Consider the following 23,925-nt stretch of genomic DNA (forward strand, 5'->3'; position numbering starts at 1 on the left):
CAGGAGGGGGAAGGTGTATTCACATTTCTAGGAAGTAGGGTTAAACGTGAGAAGCCTTCTAAGGGTCAAGCATTGTAGGAAATTGCCTCACAATAAATCAAGGAGGATATGTTTCAAAAATACAATTAAGAATTTCTAGTAAATCAATTTACATAGTTTTGAACCCTGCAAAATCAACTAGAACTTCCATTCCTTAAAACTTATTGAACTGAACTTTAGTCCTGGAATGACTCTAGAAGGTTCTTTGAACTCTTGTCCATTTCTAAATGGCTTCCTAAATTAAGTAATTGCTTGGTAATTAACTTGTTTGTTAACATTCGGGTAATGAGTAACAGTGAAAATTTACAAGGAAACTCTAATAAAGAGCATCAGAACAACGACCTCGTGTGTATTAATAAAAAAGAAGAAAAAAAACATTTTCTGATAGAAGCAAAGAGAGAAATTAAAACTTAAAACAACCAGAAATTATTATTTCGCAAATCACGCAAGTTATATTTACAAAACTAGCTCAAATAAACTAATTTGGGATATTTTCCAATATTTTTAGAATTTTGAAAAATAAAGTTTTACTAAAAACACATAAAAGTCCATACGTGGTCAGTAGAAAATAGAATTCTGTTTCTTTCAGCTCTTAAAGCCTTTTACCAGTCATAATATTGATAATCTTTTGTATCCAACAGGGGCGGATACAGGATTTTTTTTTTAGCGGGGGGGGGGCAAAATATTTTACTCCGATAAACTTGTGAGCAAAGAAATACCCACAATTTAAAGGGAACCTCAACGATTATACGCTGTAGGTAGGTTATGGAAATGGTTGTAAATTTAATCTAAAATCTGCTGAGGGTTAAAGTTAAAATCTGTTGAAATTAAAATGATGTAGAAATATTAATACAGAAAACAGTAAGTAATAGAAACCACCCCGCAATAAGAAAATGAAAAGCTGTTCACCCTCTACGAAAAATATGGTATTTAGTATGGTAATATGATATTATGATACCACTACGTTAGGGGGGCATCCTCCACCTGGATCCGCCACTGGTATCCAATCGTATTTCTCTTAAAAAACGTCAAGCCAGCTCATTATTTAGTATATTCATTAATAACTTTGGTACTTATTAATTAAACGAAACACGCTTAAGGAATTACGCTTAGGTTACATCTCAGAAAAACCGTCTTTATATCAATTAAGACAGGTGATATGTGATAGAATATATTGGACATGTATAATTTGGACCATATATTTGGACATTGAGGGGGGTAGGATATGTTAGGTTACGGGCGCAGTCCAAATACATTACCCCACCCCTCCCCTACCTAATGTGCAAATATATACCCAAATTATCTTATTATATAGATGGAAGGTTATATTTCATTAGAAATAACCTAAATTCACTTCTTGGGTGTCTTTTGTTTAATTAACAATTATCCAAATATTTATGCCAGCATTTTCTCAAAAATATTTACGTGATATAATATTTATTAAATTGAAGAATATTCTGTACTGTAGAATTCCCTCGCTTTTAACTAGAAATTAAATGAAAAAACAAGTTTTTTAACTGCAAGTAAGGAGCGACATTAAAACTTAAAAAGAACAGAAATTGTTCCATACATGAAAGGGGTTGTCCCCTCCTCAAAGCCTCGCTCTTTACGCTAAAGTTTGACTCTTTGTCACAACTCTACTTTTTAAAACAATGACAAACTTTAGCGTAAAGAGCGAGGCGTTGAGGAAGGGACGTTTTTGAATTAATGCATGTTCTGATTTTGGCTCACTGCACATGAATAATTAAAACGAAATTTGCACATCAATTTGTTTTGGCTAAATAGCTTTCTCATAGTTCTCCCCTCCTCAAAGCCTCGCCCTTTACGCTAAAGTTTGACTCTTCGTCACGACTCTACTTTTCAAAACAATGACAAACTTTAGCGTAAAGAGCGAGGCGTTGAGGAGGGGACGTTTTTGAATTAATGCATGTTCTGATTTTCGCTCACTGCACATGAATAATTAAAACGAAATTTGCACATCAATTTGTTTTGGGCCAAATAGCTTTCTGATAGTTTTGATCGGATGATTTTGATAAAACAAAGGGATGGGGAGGATTCCTTGTTGCCCTCCAGTTTTTGGCTTCTTAAAAATGCAACTAGAATTTTTATTCTTTTAACGTTTTTGTTAGTAATAAATATACGTAACTTACGAATTAAGTTACGTAATGAAAATCTATACTTGTGTATTTTTATTACGTATATAAGGGGGTTCGTCCCCTCGTCAATACCTCGCTCTTTACACTAGAGCTTGAATTTTGTCCCAATTCCTTAATAAATACCCCTGAATCGTAAAGGCCGTAGAATAAATAGTTGAAATTACTAAAAATACTTTAGCGTAAAGAGCAAAGTATTGTGGAGGAGACTAACCACCTTATATATGTAATACTTTCTGTTCGTTTTAAGTATTAATGCTGCTCATTACTTCCAGTTGAATTTTTTTCTCATTGTTTTTTTTTTTAAATAATGCTAGAAAATCCTGCGCCCCCTGCATGGAAATTCTCTTCCCTCATGATAAATTCGTCCATGGAAATATCCTCCCACCTTATATTCAATAATGCTAGAAAATCCTGCGCCCCCTGCATGGAAATTCTCTTCCCTCATGATAAATTCGTCCATGGAAAGATCCTCCCACCTTACGGTAACACAGCGATCTCAATTTGCAGTTTGACTCATTGAATGCGCAACCACCTGAAAAAAGCTGCAGAATTACATCCCATCTGGCAACACTGACTTGGGGTAGAAATATTTATCTTCTTCTCATATAGATAACCTAAAATCAGTAGAATGCTGCACGTAAATATGCAACGTTAATTACATCATTTTAATTAGCTTTGCATTTCAAATTATACGCATTGTTTTGTCGTGCAAATGGTTTAAAATTGAAATTTGGTTCATTGCCAGTGTAGAAAATCTGCTTAAAAAATAGGCGTTGTCTGAAACTTGTCTAAAAAGTCGCTCTTTTTATGGGATGATTTTGTCTGATAAAACATGAAAACAATTCCAAGAAGAAGAAATTCAACAAACGTCATTAAGGAGATAAAAATAAGCTTACAATAGCTTTTTGTAAAAACAATTCTGAAAATGGTCAAGTAGCTAGGACGGTGGCCTTTGTACATCTCCCTCTCCCCAAAATCCGGAGTGCCAATTTGGAGAGAACTTTGATTTTTGTCTCCTTTCAAATAAAAAAAAACTATTTTTTATTATCTTTGTTGAAAAAAAAAACAGAAAGAGTAAAAGAATTGCTACTCTTGATTTTAGACAATCCCCCTCTTACATTTTCACCAATTGATGCCCCTGCCCGACAGCCCGTAGCTGTTTTATTTTTACCTGTAATTACTTAGAATTTCCCATATAAAATACGTTTTTGCACAATTTTTACGAAATTGCGCCCCTCTTGAAATATTAGCCCCAAATATTTCGTGTAAGTGCCTGCCCTCCGAGTATTAATTAATTAAATGATAAAGTAGCTGCGACAAATACAAAGACCACCCACCAAGATAAAGAATTGATAGCGGTCTAAAAGGCGGTGATCAACCCTTACCAGCGGTGGTTTCAATGTAATGCATTAGTCTTTGAGTTTTTCTTATTTTAACAAGAGTAGTACTAAAAATGCAAGTTTTGTATATTTCCAGTACATGCTTTTGCTCATGGAAGTATAGCTGTATGTATTTGATTGCTTAGTTGCCAATATGCTTTAAGTTTAATCTAGTAATAATGCACCAGGACTTCCACAAAAATCTTGCCAGGGAGCGAGAACCAGGATTTAAAAACAAATTTTGTTGAGAACTGTCCAACTTTTGCGAAATTAAAAAAATAGAACTTATTGTAAATACTTGGGCTTCAGCGGAGAAAGAAGGGAGCTTGAATTACCCATTTTACTCACCTTTAGGGGTCCTTGTGTGTGCCATTTTCAACTAGATAAAGATAAATTTAAGATCAAGTAGACTTGCTTAAAAATGAAAATTGGTAGATATTTGTAAACTTTTTTTCATTTTCCATATGACCCGCCTGGGATCCACAGGTCCTTACTGCAAACTATAAAGTCGGTTAGATAAGAGTTTTGGAAACGGGTTAAAAGTTTCTCATTTTTGGAAAAAAAAGTTTTATGTCCCAACCATCCGAATTCTCGCCCTTTTCTCGTAGCGAGATTCCTGGATCCAGCAAATGCCATTGCATACCTTCAAAAATGGTTTCCGGTGAGCTTAAACCGGCCTTCTGAGGACCACTGGTCCTGAAAAAATTATTGAAAATAGGAAATAAATCTATTGGTACAGGGCTTAGTGGGGAATATTTTTTTCCTCTCTGGCATGATGCTTTGCTAGTATTTATACTAGGACCTAACTTGTCTCCCCTAGGACTCCCTCTCAAATTAATTATAAAAAAATGTATCCAACTTCATTCAAAATATCCACCTGCTCCCCCTTTCCAGTAAAAAAAAAGTATCCGGGAGACTAGCGTCCTTGCGGTGGTCTTAAGGGTAATATCCCAGAAATGAGGTCGTTATCTAAACTTCGTCAGTAAAACATCAATGTCTTTCGATTGATTCTTTATTATTTTTTTTTCATCTTCTTAGGAATATTGAGGAGCAAAGGCCGTAGGCGATGGAATTGGCCTTACTTAGTACATTTTCCAAACGACACTATTTTTTACGTTTTCAGTAAGAGTTGCATTGGATCAGTATTGGAGAATGGGGGTTTCCCGGCATCTCCTCTGCGCGTATGTGCAAGCAATCCAGCTTTGGCAATGGCTTACAATCTTTAAGCAGCTTTTATGATGGAGAAGTGAAAAAATAAACTTTAATAATACTTCTTTTTCAGTTTAAAGTTTTTGAAGCTTATCTAAGTTTAAATTGGAGTTTTTTATGGTACCTTCTTGAGGTTCAAAAATTGAAAGGTAGGCACGTGCAACATTTCTTAGAACTTAAAGTTTTTAAGTTTAAAACTTTCTAAAGTTACAGGAATAGCTATCAGGGATACCTACAGGAAAGTTTTCCACAGAGGACTGGTTTTAGCGGTTCCTGGAAATTTTGATTGTACCAACATTTTTGTTTTAGAGGCCTTTTATCCCTCTATTGGTATTTGAATTCAACAACCAAACAACATAACTCAAGTTTTAAGACTATAGTTAAAGAGCTTTACTATTCAAATAGTTTTAAATATACTTAATATTAACTTAAATTCGCGCAAATATTTTTCAAGGTTATACAATCTGTAAATTTGGCTATAAAGGACAATAATAAAGGGGCTATAGTATATAAGGATATGTTCAGATCTACTTAATTTGGGCTAATTTAAAATTCCGTGATTATATAATATATGGATCGATTAGAAATTTTTAGAAGCAACTAAACCTAGAAAAGGTTTTTCACCACCACCCCCCTCCTATGTATCAAAGTATGTAGCCTGGAATAAAAATTTGAGCTATATAAGTACTTAAAATTGAAGTGGTATTAACGAACGTGCACAGGAAGGTATGATCTTAAAGAAAAAGGGGAGAGGGTCCAGTAGATGTCGTAGTAAAAATGTGAAAAGGGTAAACTTTAATCCAGGGATTTAAAACCTTTTATATCAGGATCTTTTGGACTACTATTAGAGTGATGGACTCCCTATTTTCACTTCAGGGATCAGTTTTTTTTCTATAGATCTGTACTTTCGTCTATTGGTCTTATGCTCGAAAGTTTTACTATTTTATTAGCTGATACGTAACCTTTTTCTTACTTTGATTTTCTTTCTGCATCTTGTTAAGTGTTTATTATTGAACTGTTAAAGTACCAAGAACAGTGAAAATAGAATCTGATTATCTTGATTAGTTAATTGGAAACGTGTATAATCATATATATCTTAGAAAAATAGAAAAAATTGTTTCTAACGGAAAAGGCTTCCATGTGCGGCTATGCAACTTTAAGCAGTAGTGAGTGCCAAAATAAAAAAAAAGAAACGGGAGTAAAAAATCAGCGAAAAATAAGCTGAAAATATACGGCACTAAACAGCTTAAGTTAACATAGTGTTCATTTGAAGTTGTGGTGCGTTAAAATCAATAGACTGTTTTTGTTTGAATTTTTATGGACGAACAGCGTTGTCAAATGTCATCAGCTACTTTGCAGTATTTTCACGGTTCAACGTGGTAACACCGACAAAGATGTGGTTCTGTCCTATAAACTTCATAATCTTCAAAGAATTTGAAGAAAAATAATAAGAAAACGACAGTGGTCCAAAAGCCATTTTTTTCCTGTGCTTGGTACTTTAAATGTTTCTAGTAGTTATTTACTGCATTCCATATTTCTGTGATCAATTTATTTGCACTTTAATCTTTAACTAGTTTAGCCAAGAGTTTATTGTTAATAAATATGTTGCCATTCTAACATGTCTATAGAAAAGTGTTTCGCCATAATGTAGCGTTTTGGACAGCACACCATGTGTTTGAAAATTTTTGAAAAATTTAGCGAGTGAGGTGAAGTCCTCGCTCGCTTCCCCAGTTTTTCCCTCACTACCCAATTTTTTGAAAAATTCAGCGATTTGAGGTGATGTCCTCTAGATATGCACGTATGCAGAAATTCATCAACTTAGGAGGAAGAGTTTTTAAAATTCAGAAAAGATTGCTATTCAAGAAGATAAGAACCAACCTTTAGGTTTACCAAATACAGCAGCCCAGGGAAAAAGTGATATGGAATAGTTGAATAGTTAAACACATGTTTCACACGCAGATTTCAATGCCCCACTAGCAGGGACAGACAAAGGAAAGGAAAGAAGAAGGAAAAGGAGAAGGGCAATCCAAAACAAGGAGAGTCAATTACTACTTTCCATAAAAATTGATTTTCCTTTTTGCTCATGATGGGGGACTGTAATTCTCCTGTATGGGATTTTGGGCAATTGAAAGCCCGATGGTGCAGTTTTCATTTCAATCTGACACCATGTTTTTGGGGTATTCAAGCTTTTCCCAATTCCCACAATTTTTTTTTCAATGAACTTTACCATTAAGATGAATTGAAATAATGGTTGCTATTCTTTAATCAGCTTAATAATCAATCTTAAATTGACAGTTTTTTTTAAAGGCGTTTATAAATTTTCGGTTACTATTACGACAAATACTGCAGCCATGATAAAGACGACATTATATTAAGTTATAAATAATTTCTTAGATCACAATGCTTTTCTGTTTAGAAAATTTAAGAGAGAGAAACCGGGTAAACAAAATAGGGGGGAAAAAACAACAGCAACAATTTAGATAATGAAAATCTGAATATTTGCGCTCCACGTCCGAGAAACTTTATCAACGGGAGAAAAAGTTAAATCAAATTGAAGGCAATATATAAAGAAAAATACGAAAAAAACCAGCAATATATAGTAAATAAATAATGAGTTTTATTTATTTCTTGTTTTGTGTGTGTGTTTTTTTTTCTTTATATGTTGCGTCTAATTTAATTGTACTTTAACTCACTTTTCCAGTTGATAAAGTTTCCCCGATATGGAGTCGTAATATTCGGATTTTTATCAGTAATTTTTTTTTCACTATTTTATTTAAGTTATACACGCCTTTTCTGTCTTAAAGCTTGCATATATTAGATTTCCATCTGATAAACATTGACATTCAAAGCGTCATTGAAAAAAGAACTACTTTCAACTCTAATGGAAAGATTTTTATATTTTTCTTTTTCTTTCTTTGGGACTAATTAATTATAATAATTTATATTTATCTACTTGTATTTCTTTTCAGCTTTGTATCTTAACCATCAAGATTTGAATTTAATTTATTTATATAATTTAATTTATTTATATTAATATATTTAATCTTTTTTTAGTAGGTAATAAGAAAAATAGTTAATTTGAGGAAAAGCGAATGACCACCTAAAACTGAGGTACCAAAAACGATAAAAAACAAACCCATATTTAATTGACAATAACCAATTTGTAATTCTTTTTATTTTATAACTTTATTTTTAAGATTTAATTTTTTTTTTTAGTTTTACTTTTAATTATTAATCTTTTTTAGGAAATAAAAATTACAATTAATTTTAGGAAAAGTGAATGACCGCCTTAAACTGAGGTACCATAAGCAATAAAAATATTAAGCGATAAATGATTGAATATGAAATGAACTAATCTTCTTCTGGTCATTTTGAAGCCCAGAGACAGTTGGCCGTATTCTTGAAATTAAAAGGTAGTAAATTTCCATTATGAGTGAAATATCGTAAATTTCAAATGTATACATGGCACTAAACTACACAAATCCTGTACGCAAAGGAATGTTAATGTGGATTTTAACACTTAGACTTACTTTAACTTTGTTGGAAATTAGAGGAAATGAGTTACAGGTTCTCGCAAAGGCCAGGTCTTTGGTATCCGAGCCATGGGTTATTGGGATCTAAAACTAGAGAAGCAGCATTGCTGATTTCGGGACCAAAAAGCATCCAAAGTTGAAATAGCAGCTTATCGGGTACCCTAGGAAAAGCCGTTAAAAAAAATAGAGCATATCATTTTATTTTAGGTAGACCATACGTGGATAGCAAAATATTTTTGTCAAATTTTATGTTTAATTGTATTCACATTATATTTTTGTCTCTTAAGAGGAAGGGGAAGAAATGAAGACAGTATATATATATATATATATATATATATATATATATATATATATATATATATATATATATATATATATATATATATATATATTTGCCCCCTACTTTATTCTACTCCTGGAGCACTGAATTCGCGAAAATACAGAAGAGAAAGGAGGGCAGTGTTTATTTTTTCAATAAGGGGAGATTATGGAAAATTAGGATTTTTTCTTAGGAAAAAATTAGAAATTTAGAAAAAAAATTAGGAAAATTAGAAATTTTTCAATAAGGGAAAATTTCGTTATGAATTTTATTTATTTATTTTTTTTAATGAAGAAAAAAAAAACTTTTCTCAGCAAAAATATTGTCCCCCAATAAAGGTATTTTTTTGAAATCCAAGGGAAAACGAAATGCAGATGGCAAATATTCCCCACTTTACTCGACCCACTTCCCCTTATTTGCACAAATGATTATATCATGAAGTGAGTAGCATAACAAATAAAATGAAGCATGGTTTTTTAGTCAACTTTTGCAAGTGTTCACTAGCCTGTCTTATAACTCAACTTGGTTTTTCAGTAGAAATTCACGAAGGGTATTTTTTTTATTGCCAAAAACACGACTTTTTGCGAATGAACTCGTCAAAGTACTAAAAAACCTTGAAACTCAACTGATGTTCGTCACTGCGAATCAAGTTTTTAATGTTTGAATATTTTGCAGAAAAAAAAGGTGTTGTCAAATCTAACTAAATAGTTGTGCTTATTTATTTCACGATTTAAAGTGGTCACCCTAACGAATTTGCGGTTTCCCCCTAAAAAATTTCACAGCTTTGAAACAAGCATAATAAAAATGTTAAGACATTTTGATTTGCAGATATGATTAGACCTATAATAGTTTCTGGACGTAAAAAAAAAATAATGTTCTTGGTATTTACAGTAAGACTCTGAGCAGGAAGAAACTGGAAACACTATTGTTTTGCCAGTCCAATTGCCAAATTTACAGAACCACACCACAAACTTAAAGCATGTTCTAACTAAAAAAAAAAAAAAAAACTTTTCGTTGTCTTTACTGGCTTGATATTTCCAATTGTTCGTGGTAACGAACTGTACTAGATTAAAATTAGAAATAGTCGTTTCCCTGGTTTGACAGTTTGGGGGGAGGGAGTGGGGGACAGTTAATTCGGAAAAATTAGAAAAAATGAGGTATTTTTAACTTAGGAACAAGTCATTGGATCTTAATGAAATTTAAAATTTAGTAGAATATCGTGTCTCAGAGCTCTTATTTTAACTTCCGACCGGATACGTTGACATTGGGAGGAGTTGGAGAGGGGGTTAATCCAAAATCTTGGAAAACGCTTAGAGTGGAGGGATCGGGATGAAACTTGGTGGGAAAAATAAGCACAAGTCCTAGATTAGTGATTGACATAATTGGAACGAATCCACTCTCTTTGGGGGACTTGGGGGGGGGGATTCATTCTGTAAAATTAGAAGAAATAAGGTTTTTTTTGACTTACGAAGGAGTGATCGGATCTTAATGAAATTTTATATTTAGAAATAAGTCGTAACTCAGATCTTTTATTTTAAATCCTGACCGGATCCAGTGTCATTGGGGGGAGTTGGGGGGCCGGAAATCTTGGAAAAGGCTTTTAGTGATGAGATCAGGATGAAGCTTGGTGGAAAGAATAAGCACAAGTCCAAGATACGTGACTGACGCAACAGACTGGATTCGCTCTCTTTGGGAGAGTTGGGGGGGGTCGGAAAAATAAAAAATGAGGCATTTGTAACTTACAAACGGGTGAACGGATCTTAGTGAAATCATATATTTAGAAGAAACTCATGTTACAGAGCTCTTGTTTTAGATCTCGACCAGATCCATTGAAATTGGGGGGTGGGGGTGGAGGGGAAACTGGAAATCTTGGAAAACATGAAAATTGAGCTATCTCTATCTTACGAATGGGCGATCGGATCTGAATAAAACTTGATATACAGAAAGATCTTATTTCTCAGATGCTCAATTTTCAATTTGAATCGGATCCGGGGACACAGGGGTTGGAGGGGAAAACAGAAATCTTGGAAACCGGAAATCTTATAAAACGCTTAGAATGGAGAGATCGGGATAAAACTTGATGGGAAGAATAAGCACAAGTTCAAGATACCTGATTGACATAATTGTAACGGATCCGCTCTCTTTGGGAGAGTTGAGGGGAGGGGTGTTAATTCGGAAAAATTAGAAAACTGAGGTATTTTTAACTTAGGAACAGGTGACCGGATCTTAATGAAATTTGATATTTAGAAGGAACTCATTTCTCAGAGCTCTTATTTTAAATCCTGACCAGATCTGGGGACATTGGGGGAGTTGGAGGGGGAAACAAAATCTTGGAAAACGCTTAGAGTGGAGAGATTGGGATGAAACTTAGTGGGTAGGATAAACAAATGTCGTAGATACGTGATTGACGTAGCCGGACTTGATTCGTTTTCACGAGTTTGGTGCTTCTGGACGTGCTAGGACGATGAAAATTGGTATGCGTGTCAGGGACCTGCACAAATTGACTTGATAAAGTCGTTTTTCACGATTTGACCATCTGGGGGGCTGGAGGGAGAGGAAAAGTGAGAAAAAAGAGGTATTTTTAACTTACGAGTGGGTGATCAGATTTTAATGAATTTTGATATTTAGAAGGACCACGTCTCTCAGAGCTCTTATTTTAAATCCCGAGCGGCATTGAGCCTCTGATTTTCGTCTTAAATCAATCTATTGATTCTTTGAATTTTGCTAGAGCTCATGCCATATGAGCTCGTCGTTCTTGTTTATGTTTAATTTAATTTCACAAATGAACAAGTCACACTTTAAAAGGACCGAGCTATCCTTCTATTTAGAAATTAGATTTCCTCATTTATCTAAATGTGTCACTCAATAATAATTACCCTGAGGTATTATTTAAACCCTTTTTAAAGTGAGATAACGAATGGCGTGATCGGCTTGTACATGGCTAGTTCTTGTCCAATGGATGAATCAGCCCCGTCTTCCAGGAATCATCTTCGAATGCCAACTCCATGGTTCTTGCCATCATGGTCGTCCCCCAAAGAGGTGGAAGGACAGTTTCGTGTCTCATCCCGTTTTGTATATGCTTCATCTAGGAGAAGACCGCGGGGCATACAGAAAGCATATCCCCGTCATTACAAAGAAAGAGGCCCCAGGAAGACCTTCAAGAACGGCCGCGACATAAGTCAAACTTTTTACACGAAAATATAGGATAGTTCATAAAAAGTATTAGAAGTATCTGCATTTTTCTTTTTGATGAGACGTTATTTTGCAAGTGTTTCTGAAATAAGAAGTTTGTCGTTTTTTCTCTCTCTCATAAGTCTTAAACATAAAAGGTTTCCACAAGTGTTTGAGTATTATACAGTACTTTGCTTTAGGAACTAAAGATTAACATCCCCTGTTAAAACATGGTCTGGCATATGATCTTATTTTTCGGTTTGATGAGACAGAAAGAGCTTGAAATTACCAGTCGTTTTTGCAGAAAATATATGAGGAAGAGTAAAACGTAATCCTCCAAATTAACAGGAGCCGTAGGGGGTTAATATGGTAAAGCTTAGTTGGTCAGTTGGCGTCAAACAAACTACAGTCAGTTGGTTAGTTTCATCCCATGATTGAGGAGAAAAAAAGAGGAGGACAGAGAGAGAGAGAGAGAGAGAGAGAGAGAGAGAAACTTTTAAAACAAAATTTCCATCCACACTAGGAAGAGCCGAAAAGTACAAGGTGAAACTACAATCGTCAATTTGAGAAAAACAGACAAATCGGGATTATTCTCTTTTGATTTTTTCGTGTTTTGATGCTGTTGTTGTTAATTTTAAGCTAGACCATTAGAATCCAATCTCTTAGAATAGAATATATGATTATATTCGGTTCTCAAGTATGAAGAAATAAAACTCGATACACCTAGAGCTAGTTTAAAAAAAATATTTTTACTTTTTCTAGTCAATAACTATGGGTTTCAGCCCGTAACTGACAAGTAAATGAGCCATATAGGACAATTAAAAAGGAAGAATTACGAGACAAAATAGAGGTCTAATCCTAAAAGGTATCCTGTTTCATATCTAAGTATTCTGACACTACTATTTTTTCACATGCTACTTCTACCACTAACAATTCACTGCAGCACCAAGGTGATTGGGGGTAACACAGCTACGCACACACCCCCTTTTCCAAATATATTCAAAGCTTTACTTTTTCCCACCCTCCCTAGTAGTCCCAATCCCCTTCAAATCCTTCCTTACGGTCACTTTCCCCCCTATTCGGGGACCAACCGCTTTTCTCTTACCCCTAGATGGATGGCCCAAAAGAACGATCTTTTGCAAATCGATTTACTCATCGACAAAACCTGCCTTAACTATCTCAAACTTTCTCTCCTTAAGGCCTTAGAAAGTCAGATAGAATCAAATTATAACTTGTATAACCGTACAACTTGTTACTACGGTCCGTCAGCCTAAACCATTTTGTCTAACCAGAACTGTGAAATGAGAAAATTGTAACCTAGTTCACGACAGAGCATGGTACTCGATTTTGTATAATCAAACAATTTCGTCTGTCGGGGTTGTCCGTAGGCTCTTCTTTGCAATTAATAGAAAAACTTGAATCAATAGAGATTAGCTGTATAATCGTTTGGCAAATTCACGTTATAGGAAATACCAGGGGCCTATGTAGGGCCAGAAAGCTAAGGGAAGGTTGCATGGAGCTCTTCAATCTCAATACCTTGTCTCATTGCAATGGCCTCCCACAATCTTTTGCACTGACATCTCATCTCTAAACAGAGGAGAAGGGGTTAAATTCGTCCTAAGATCCGTGGATCTCCCTTGTAGAGTAGCACCGAGAAAATGGTGATGCTGGAATGCATAAAGTCGTAATCATTATAAAATTTGTTCTTGTCATTTTTTTCTCTTTGTATTAAGTGAAAATATGATTAGTTTGATGGAGAATTACACGTTTCAAGTTTTCATCGAGGACAGTTAAAATAAGTGTCAAAAGGAACATCCGAGGCCCCTCAAATACTTTATTTTGGTGTTAAAAAAATTCATATTTAGACCAGCTTACAGGTCTCCCAATGATATCGCATTGGGACAGGGATACACTCTCCCATGATATCGCAGTTTGCGTTACAAAACATCATCAATTCGAAATATTTTGTAAATTGTTCAAGGGATGTATAAACTATTAACTGAGGCTACCATTAAAAAAAAAAGAAAACAACAAAGAAACAACCCCTTATTCAATTTCAGTCACCACAGAATTTAGCAGAGTTTTTTGCTTGATCCTTTCATGGGTAGCAGCTAGTCACTATACTTACACGGTATTTTTAACTCTAAATCGAATAAATAAACCTCATTAAGTGCCCTTAATCTTTAATAAAATACGTGTCAGGTTCCTTTCAGGAAAGCACTAAAAAAAATCGAAAATCTGCTCGATTGCGTCACAAAAGTCAGCACAAAAATTTTTTGTTGTTAACTAGCAAACCAAAAACTTGGTATTCCAAAACAAGAAGGATCTTTGGCTGGAGCCTTGAGCGGCTTAATTCAACTCAACTGACACACCTGAAGCTATAAGCAATAGTATTGACAAGTTTCCGCTGTCCAGAGCCTATTGGAACTTTCTTATCACTTACCGGCTGATATTTCCTTTTCTTTCTCCATTGGAAAAAAAAAATTGGAAACAGAAAATCAACCGCCTGCCTCTTTTTTTACTGAATTTATCAAAATACGGTTTTACTTTATTATCAATAAATGAATACTCACTCTGTAATATTATGCCCAAATTTATTCTTTAGTATATCTTTCTGATTTTCTGTTCTAAAACACCTACAGTTTATGATGTCAATTTCCCTTTTCTCAATTTACTGGCCTTATTTTGTGTGTGTGTTTTTTTTTTTTTTTTTTTTTTTTTTAAGTCAGAAACGTTAACTCGGTCCATCTGAGCTTGTACTAGTCCATTTTCTAAAATCAAATTTTATCTTGTCAAAGATGAGGTGAAGTAGCAGTTTCCCTGTCTGTAAGATGAATCTGGCAAAAGATTCAAGGACATGGTAAAAGGGTAGCCGGTAACATATTAGTGTTGACCAGTTTGTACAACTAATTTCTCGCTATTTCGGTGTTTCTACTTCTGCAGTAAAACGAATAAAAACACATGCCATTCATAAACATTGGCTTTTTGATCGACAGTTGTGACAGTGGTAAGCATAAGAAATATCCTTCTATTTGTCGAATATCATAATCATATTTTTCAAGTTAACAAACTAAAATTTAAGCTTTCAAATTTTTCTTCTTTTGTTATATAACACTGGGTTATTAGCTCTAGCCATTGATTGACGTACTTTCTAGGATATGATTCTCACCGTTGTGGCGGTCTCCAAAAGCTGTAGAGGGGCAACTTCACGCCTACTTCTTGGAGTTTCTTCATCTTGTAGAAGGCTAAGAGACATACAGAAGACACATCCACTCCAATGTAAACAAAAAGGCCTCAAGACAACCTTCAAGGATGGACGGGACTCAAGTCAGTAAGTTACTACCTTTTCCTTTTTTATCTAGTGGCTTTTACAATAAGAATAAAGCTAAAGAGAATTGGGGAGCTTATTTGTACAAAATATTCTAACCCAAAAAGTGTTCTTTCTTTTTCTTGCTTAAATTACATGCACACTTGTACAGACAGGAACGCCTTTCCGAACTTGTCCAAAGCAACTACCCCTATAAATAAAAAAGCTTCTGAAGTAATGCAACTACCCTTATAAACAAAAAAGCTTCTGAAGTAATGCAACTACCCCTATAAATAAAAAAGCTTCTGAAGTAACTCTATCTAATTTTCTCTCTCTTATAATTTCAACACTATAACATTTGCAGTTGCAAAAACCCATTAGAATGCATAACAGAATTTGGCTTTTTATTTCACTTTTTCTTTTAAATGCATTTGTTTTCAAAATAAGACTATAGCCCCATAGAACAAGAGAGTTTATTTGTAAAACGATGTTGTAACTTAAAAATTTTAAATTTTGTCCCAAATCTTAAATAACGACTCCTCAAATATAAGGACTGTTTAATTAGGAAAATAAGAAGCTTCTTTAGAAGCACTAAAAACTTTAACGTGAAAAGCTAGGTGTTGAGGAGGGGGTAACCCCCTCATCTACGCAATAACTTGTGTTCGTTTGAAGTTTTAATGTTGCTCCTTAATTTCTGTTGAAAAACAAAATATTTTGTTTGACTTTTTCATGCAAAAAACAAATGAGGATAGGCCTTCTCGGCTGCTCAAAATTTGATACAGCAACACCACGTAAGTGCGAAGCGAATAAAAATCTGAGGCTTTGGCTTTTCTATCTGAAATACGCTTCAGGATTAATGTGACTGTCTAACAGAAAGTGTGACAACTGGTGTTAGAAAAATAAACCAATTGATTTTTAACACGGAAGTATATAACGGAGATCTTTATTTTTCTGTTTGCTAAAACAGACCCATTTTCGGTTCAATTTATTTCTAATTACAGCAAGTTTTAGCTTACATTTTAAAAACTTCAAGATGTCTTCTTTTTCCAGCTTCTTTCCCTTCTTCAATTAATAACCGTCATGAAAGGAAAGTGTCATTGATCAATTTTGCTTCGCTGACAGGAAATTTGTGAATTTTTTTCTTAGTAAGGAAGTAGTTGACATGATTTTTCTCCTGATTAAGGAAAATTTCTTCCATAGAGTCTCCTGGCTGATTTATCAGATAATTCCTGGGATGTGTCAGAAAACTTTAACTCGACGTTTATAAAGTCAATAAAAAAAATCCAGATCCGGAAAATAGCGAAATGTTGGCGAGGAATTGATGTTGAGAAAATTTGGTGGTAAAATAGAAGACTTTGTGCAGTTTTGTGACATAAAAGAACATAGGATATTAGTACAACCGGATAACTGTGCATTTATGTACACAATTTTTGATAATTTGAGCTCAAATGAGCTCTCTCAAGCAGTTCAAGGTCAAGAGATCGAACTCTAACCGTTTGGCCAATGACAGATTATATCATCTCTATTTTCTCAATTCCATTTCGCTCGCATTTTTGTTTAGTATCGTGATGCAGAAAATAACCATATTCTGTGCATGATCATGTCCCCGACAAAAGGGTACTATATCTGAAATAAATTTAAGAAAAACCGGTGTCATTTAGGTATTGATATTATCGACCCTTCCATAATTCTCGAAATATTCAGGTTTTTCCAAAATTTTCATGACGGAATATTGTGTTGTTCGAAATCGTTCATAAAATTGACCTTCTTTAATACATAACACGAAACGTCAAACGTTAGCGCGAAAAAAAAAAACGGGAAAGGGAAAAATTGCCTATCCCTAACTATCAACCCTTTTGGAAATGCACGGAATATCCAGAAATCTAAATGTTGTACTCGAAAATATGATATAATTGTCAGTACACTTCAGAATTAATTAGGGCTATTAAGATGTCTATATCCTGTGAGACAACCCGATTTTCTGGCAGGCGTACAGTTGTATCCTGTACCAAAAGCAAAACACACAAAAAATCGCTGACTTCATTAGTTTCAGATCCATCCATCTATTATACAAGAAATATGATATTAGTAGGACATTTTTTTAGAATATTCGAAACTTGCTGGAAAATCAGAAAATTTATCTATTTTCCCATGTTTATTCAACGCATTTACCAACTTAAAAAATGTAAACGAATTTTAAAATGTGGATAAACTTGATTGAAGAACAGTAACCCACCAAAGACTTGCGCATTTAACATCATAATTAAACAAGTGTCATCTATAACAAATCAGTCATTACCATGAATAGTTTGATCCACAAAAAGAGCTTGCTTTTTAATTCATTAAATCCTGGCTTACTAATCAAATTTTCTAGTTCTGAATTTCTTATAGAAACTATTATTAGAAAAGCCAAGCTAAATTTTGTCCCTAGGCTATAAATAAAATAAATATAGTCAGTCCTAAATCAGCTGCGTTATGCAATAGCCATTTAAATCACGCCTACAATAGAGTGACATTTCTGTTAAGAAACAGCTATTAAATTTGTTACAAAGAAAACATGTAAACTTAGAAAGTGCCACCCTAATGTTTATACCGCGACTTTCAAGTCGAATTACAATTAAGAGTCTTTGTTGACGTACTTACTCCACCCCCATACCCCAGGAATAAAAACTGTAAAATCAAAAGAGTTCCAAAAGTCACAACACCAATAAATCCCCACTAAAACTTTAAATACAATTACCTTAAAACTCAATTCCGTAACAAGATACGACTTGGACGGTTTTTCCATAACGATAATGAAATAGGTTAAAAGAACTGACAATGCATATGTTTTAACCTTTTCGTATAATACATCATTAAAATATTACATGATAATAATACATTTAAAAAATAATTACTATTCTACCATTACAATCTTGAACTTCGCTTATTGATCAATTTCTGAGCAGTCACAGTGATCTATACCTCATGAGTGTATTATTTATAATAAAAGATGCCGTATGGCGGAGTTGAAGAAAGACGTCGTACTGTATCGATTTCTACTTAGGTTAGGCTAAACCTTGGAAAAGGGCTATAAATAGAAATAGAGTGATTTCATGCATGTCTTTTAACCCTACCCTGCTTTAGTAAAACGTTGTCTCTGCTTATAAGACTGTCTAGACCATTTTGTGAGGCTTGAAATTAAAAAGCCTTTATCATACTTTTTTTTTTAATGAGCAAGTGAGCATTTCTGCAAGAGCTCTCTATAGAATTCCTATTCACTGATTGTATTTCCAGAAATGTCTACTGGAAAGGAGGAAGGGGTTTATTGGTATAAAACAGCTTTTTTCGAAATATTGGTCGGTTCCCCTAAGCGGTCTCTCTTCTGGAAAAACTAAATCAACTGTTTAAAGCTATTACAATAAATCATTGAATTAAAATAGATTAAATCAATGAGCAACATTTTGTTCGAGTGCTCATTAATTTAATTTGTAAAAATTAATTACTGTTTAAACAAGTTTAATTTGTTTGACTTCTTTAATTGACTTAAATTTTGTAGAAGCGCATTTACTTCACTTTTTACTTTGATTTAATTTCTTTACAAATAAATTTTAGTTGATACAAAATTAAATCAGTAAATTTGCCTAACAGGAAATCCTTAATTATCTAATTAGTCTTTATAAAGATGTATTTAATTCAATATTAAATTTGAGATGAGCGTTGATCCAATACATCCATTTCATTAAATTATTCTTAGGAAAAATCCCAATTTAATTTAATTAACTTTTGCAGATGAGTATCAACATAAAGTTTTCAGTTAAGAAAAAATTCACTTATTACCAATCAATTAGCTGAATTTACCTAATACAAAACATCTGTTAATTTAATTAGCTTTGCAGAGGTGTATTTACTCAAATTTGTACGTTTGTCAAATTTTCCTGTGAGTATATCTGTGTATTTTTTTTTAAATTAAGACGATACTTTTTAGTCAGTTCAAGTTAATGCTCCAAATATTTTAAAATAAAAGCTCTTATTAATTTAGTTAATTTTTTAAGCTGTGTTTCCTTTGATTCCCGATTTAACCAAAAAAATGGTCTAAATGCATATTAGCTCAACATTCAACAAAAAAAAAACCAAGAGCTTACGAAAAAAATATAAAAAACTATGAAATCAAAATAAGGTTTTTTCAGCCAGTAATTTCCAGTGGCGGAAAATCACCCTGATTTTCATTTCTTAGTGATTTTATATTACTTTTTCTCCATGAAAAATTCTGAAATTCTAACTCAATAATCAAATAAAAAAAGAAAAACGAAGTAAACTAATCGATTGAGTTTAGGGCAGTAGACTTTTTGTCCTTAAGGTAATAGGAAGTTGCTAATCGTATATTTTAAGTTCTATGTGACTCTAGACGTTGAAAAAGTTCCTATATGAGGTGGTGATGTCATCTAGTAGAGGAGATCTTGGCATCCAAAGCCGACTTAGCGCAAAGCTCACGTGGGTAGCTAACCGAGCTGCATTTAATTCTTCTTTCCGGGAGGCAAACTTTTCTGTTTTGCTCAAAAATACCATAACGGTTCTAGCAGTGATTCGTGGCAATCGTAGCCGGATGAACTTCAGATTTCTATCCTTCCTCTGAAAAATAAAACCGTTGCATATGAGCATTGAAGCTGTTCGGAACTAAAGGATTTTGTACTTCCAAGGAAAGTATTTTAGTTTTAAAACAGCGCTAAAACCATCGCATGCATTTCCACTGCTGCTACTAGTTGGTATTTCATGTTCCAGCACAAAATTCATAAAAAATTAAATCACGTTTTATAAAAATTCTTTGAATATATAGGCAGTGGCTTGAATATTTAGGCAGCGGTCAATCTAATGGTGTGATTGTCATTAATATTAATTGCATTTTTTGGGTAGTTTCCCCACTTCCCTGAAAATCCCGTTCACAACTTCTGATGGGTAACTTTAAGCTTAAAGAATTTTACATATTTGGTTTTATTCACATAATTGGAATTTGAAAAAAACTGATTCTTCTGATGTAATAAATTCCATCAGAATTTCTTTTTTTTTAGATTTTTGGTCGCTACTTGCCCACCAAATCACCTCATACTCAAAGTGGGCTAGCGCAAACCGTTTGTATATTCAAACGACGAAGTAAATAAAAGTTCCAGTAGGGATAGGTCCTTTTATTAGACACAGAAAAATATATAAAAAGTTCTGGATATTTTGAAGCCATAGTCAGTCTTCATCATCAGCAGAGAAACTAAAGTATTCTAATTAACACAAAATGTATTTAAAAAGAATATAATAATTCCAGGTCACGGAAAGTTATCAAAGTATTCAGTTCTTTCATTTTGCTTAAATTTACGTTGAATTCTTAATGAAGTTTTCTTAAATGAAAATTATTAAAGTGATCCCACTTAATGTTTCGTATATTTTTTTATATAGACTTTTTTTCTCTTGATTTATATGCATAATTGATTTTAATATTTTCGCATTGTCATCCAAATGTTTTTGAACATGGCTTAGTAGATTTCCATCACAGCTGTTAAGATTATCATTATTAAAGGGTAAACAATCGTTTCACAGACAAACTTTATTTGGAATTTCCAAGAGGACAGAAAAGATTTAAGAGCCTTTTATAAGTCAGCTGAAATTGCAAACCTGAATGTCACAGAACTTTCATTTACCAGGCTCAACAGCTCTGTTTATAATATTAAAGAAATTCGGTCCAGAGGGCAATTCTTTATTCCTTTTTACATTAAATATTTAAAGATATACTGAAACGGGAAATATAGAAAATTGTTCCTTATTTTTCATAGCTTAAGAATCCTTTTTTTCAACGCTGTCAACACTGCCATCACTTATATGATGACATGTCACTAGATCTGCAAGTACAATGGTAAAGAATGCACGGATAATACACGGATTTATGCAACTAATCCTGTAGATTTAAAAGCTTAATAAACCAATAAAATCCCGATAAGCTGTACAATTTGAGCTTTATGAGCTATGATTAAAATTGGTGAGCAAACTATCGTCTATAAAGTTGTATTAACACGTCGTTTGTTTGTCATTTGGGGAGAAACGGATTAGAGGGAACAACTTATGAATTTTTCTAGTCCGTCATAGCACAGTAAAAGAGCCGAAGAATGAGATTAATATAATACATCCTAGAAAAAAAAATCAGTGTTTAATTAACTCAATGTCACTACAGGATAAGTTGTATGGGGGGGGGGGGGGCTAATTTCTATTCCTTCCAAACGAAGCACTGTAATAACATAATTGTCACTCCATCAAATTCAGAATGTTCTGCTTGCTGAATTTTCAGGCATGCTTTCAGTTCTATTGACCCCCCCTAACTTAATGTCTGATAATAGCCCTAATACCTAGGTAAATACAAAGTTTATAGATCTTTATCAAACTAGAATATTAACCAATTGTTCATAAGAACTAACATCAAAACCAACACCCTAGCGTTTAGCCTGAAGCTATAGGGAACGGAAAGCTGGTATTTATCTGAACAAGAATAATATCTGAATATCCAATAGGTACAATTTTCTGAATTTAATGAAAGGATTTTTTTTACCATTTCATTAGGAAGAGGACCTAGACTAAGCTGGTGCCGGAAATTATGAGAGGCCTTCCGAGAGCCAAAGGTACGTGAAGGAGATGGAGTTTACTAGCCAAGACGAAAATAAACTATTCGTTCACAAGAAATCATTCGGTTTGTTCCTTTTTCAGATCAGAGCTAATAAAGTCAACTTTACCTCTATCTTTTTTCCCTCTTTTCTTCATTAATATAAATGGCTAAACAACTTATGATTAATTAATGACACTAAAGAGTTGTTTAGTAGCTCAATAATAACAAACTAATATTTCCTAAATGAAAAATTGCATTATTCTCAGTATTTGCTGTATTTGTTATGCTGGAAGTTTTCGGTCAAAAGCCGAGTCTAAGCCAGTGTGTCTGAACTGACCCTAAATAAAGGAAATATTCTATTTTCATCCGCCTCTTAATAACCTTTCACTTATCTTTAATAAATACTTAAAATTTATCCTACTTACCCTGAATACCATTTCAGCAGGAATACTCTCCGCAACAGCATGTGTTGCGTGCAATGGATCATCTAAATCAGGTGACAGCATAATTAAACGGAAAGGGCCAACAAGAAATGGTACTATAACAGTCTCGGTTAAGCCTTTAGGTCTAGGTCTTCTAATTATCACTGACTGGTTTCTGGTAAAGTCTGACAAACCATAGAGCTCTGCATTGTAGTTGTTTTGAGAATCATATCTATAATAAATTAAGTAGTAAACATGTTGCATCAGTGGTGTGTCACAAAGGTCTGACGGGTCGTTTTTCTCTTAAGGATTAAGATTCTGAAAAGTATGATGGACTAAAATTTCTATGAGACTCCAGCTTGAAATGCTTTATCGTATTTATCAAGTCGGTACCATAGTATCCATGGTTGGCCACTCTCTTACCACCAAGGTATGTTAAAGGTTAAAACTGATATACATTTCTAGGCCGAAAATGGTTTTAAAGATTTAAATGGTCTGTTTTGTAGTTGACCTTTCCCCCCCCCAAAAAAACAGATTGGTTGGGATTCCCCACCCCTCTTGTCATACAAATCTTGGTATAGTCCGGCTGTACATTTTTGGGCTATGCAGTTACGTAAAATAATGCAATTCATTCTTGTAACCAAGAATTGGGATAAACTACAACAATTTGAAATATAGAACCTAGAAGCTATGGCTGAAAATGAAATCTCATAAGAAATATAGTTGAAAAAATAGAATTTTTTTTGAAAACTACAATTGCTTAACGTTAAGTCTTAAAATCTCTTGAATAAAAAAAAAATAAAAAAAAAATCTCAAAATAAACACAATGGTTTCAAATTAGCCTTTTCTTTTTTCCCTTTTCGCCGCCTGCGATGTCTGACAATGAAAAAATTGAATTTTGTTTCTCCTAGTGATCAATTTTTGTTTTATTTTGAAATCCAGTAAAATCCTATATTGTAGTATTTTTATAGGTTGTGCCTATAACAAGTGAAAATATATGTAAGAAAAAACAAGCTTTACATGTTAACATTGTCTATCCATTAAAGAGGATATTAGATGTTTTTTAATTTACTTTATTTTCCGTCTTGATGATTTTTTTTTTGCATAAAACCTGAAAGACTAAACTGCTTTGAATCATTATTTCCTTTAAAATTTTACCTATCAAAGCAAACAAAAACATAAGTAAATAGTATTATATAACCGCAACATTATCCCTGCAACGGGATAGTATGCGTCATTTGTTTTTTCTACTCTTATTTGAATACATTTTTAATTAGCAAAACTATACACTAAAATCATTTGAAGTACTATTTATATAAATAAAAAATAAAGGAAGTATGTGTGTAAAAACTAACGAAGTTCTATTTCAGTGTCACCACTAGCGTCATTTTGTAGTATCCAAAACCTGAATACAAGGTCTTAACACACGGAGAAACAATGGTTCTAATTTTTCAGTTGCAATGGCTGAAGCAATAATTGCTTCCTTGGTTACAATGGCTATCTAAAAAAACTAGCCCGACCGCACGATATTACACACTGTCATTGGATTAAAATAGCACTTCGCCCGTGCTTGGTTTGGATTGGATAACTATCCACCCACTCAATGTCATTGGATATAGTCAATCTTTAAAAAAAACCGGATCGAACGGCTCTTGAAGCTTGCAAAAACATTGAAGTGAGAAATCCTTGTAGACATCAATAATCTGTGGCTACGCATCTTTAAAAGTAACAAGGACAGTGACAATTATATCTAATTGTTTTGACTGCTTAA

The 23,925-nt window shown here is 33.6% G+C and overlaps 1 protein-coding gene across 1 annotated transcript in view; it reads right to left on the reverse strand.

Moving 5' to 3' along the window:
* Window positions 1-17,938: 17,938 nt before the first annotated feature.
* Window positions 17,939-23,925, reverse strand: part of LOC136026228 (uncharacterized) — a 48,966-nt gene continuing 42,979 nt past the window's right edge. Inside the window, exons 6-7 of the mRNA XM_065702564.1 lie at window positions 22,158-22,386; window positions 17,939-19,724 (exon numbers count right to left, since the gene is read on the reverse strand). Of these exons, the coding sequence (XP_065558636.1) occupies window positions 19,497-19,724; window positions 22,158-22,386 (457 nt within the window). The 3' untranslated portion in view covers window positions 17,939-19,496. The remainder of the gene's footprint in view (window positions 19,725-22,157; window positions 22,387-23,925) is intronic.

This window comes from Artemia franciscana, chromosome 4 (genome assembly GCF_032884065.1).
Source record: "Artemia franciscana chromosome 4, ASM3288406v1, whole genome shotgun sequence".
Taxonomy (NCBI): domain Eukaryota; kingdom Metazoa; phylum Arthropoda; class Branchiopoda; order Anostraca; family Artemiidae; genus Artemia; species Artemia franciscana.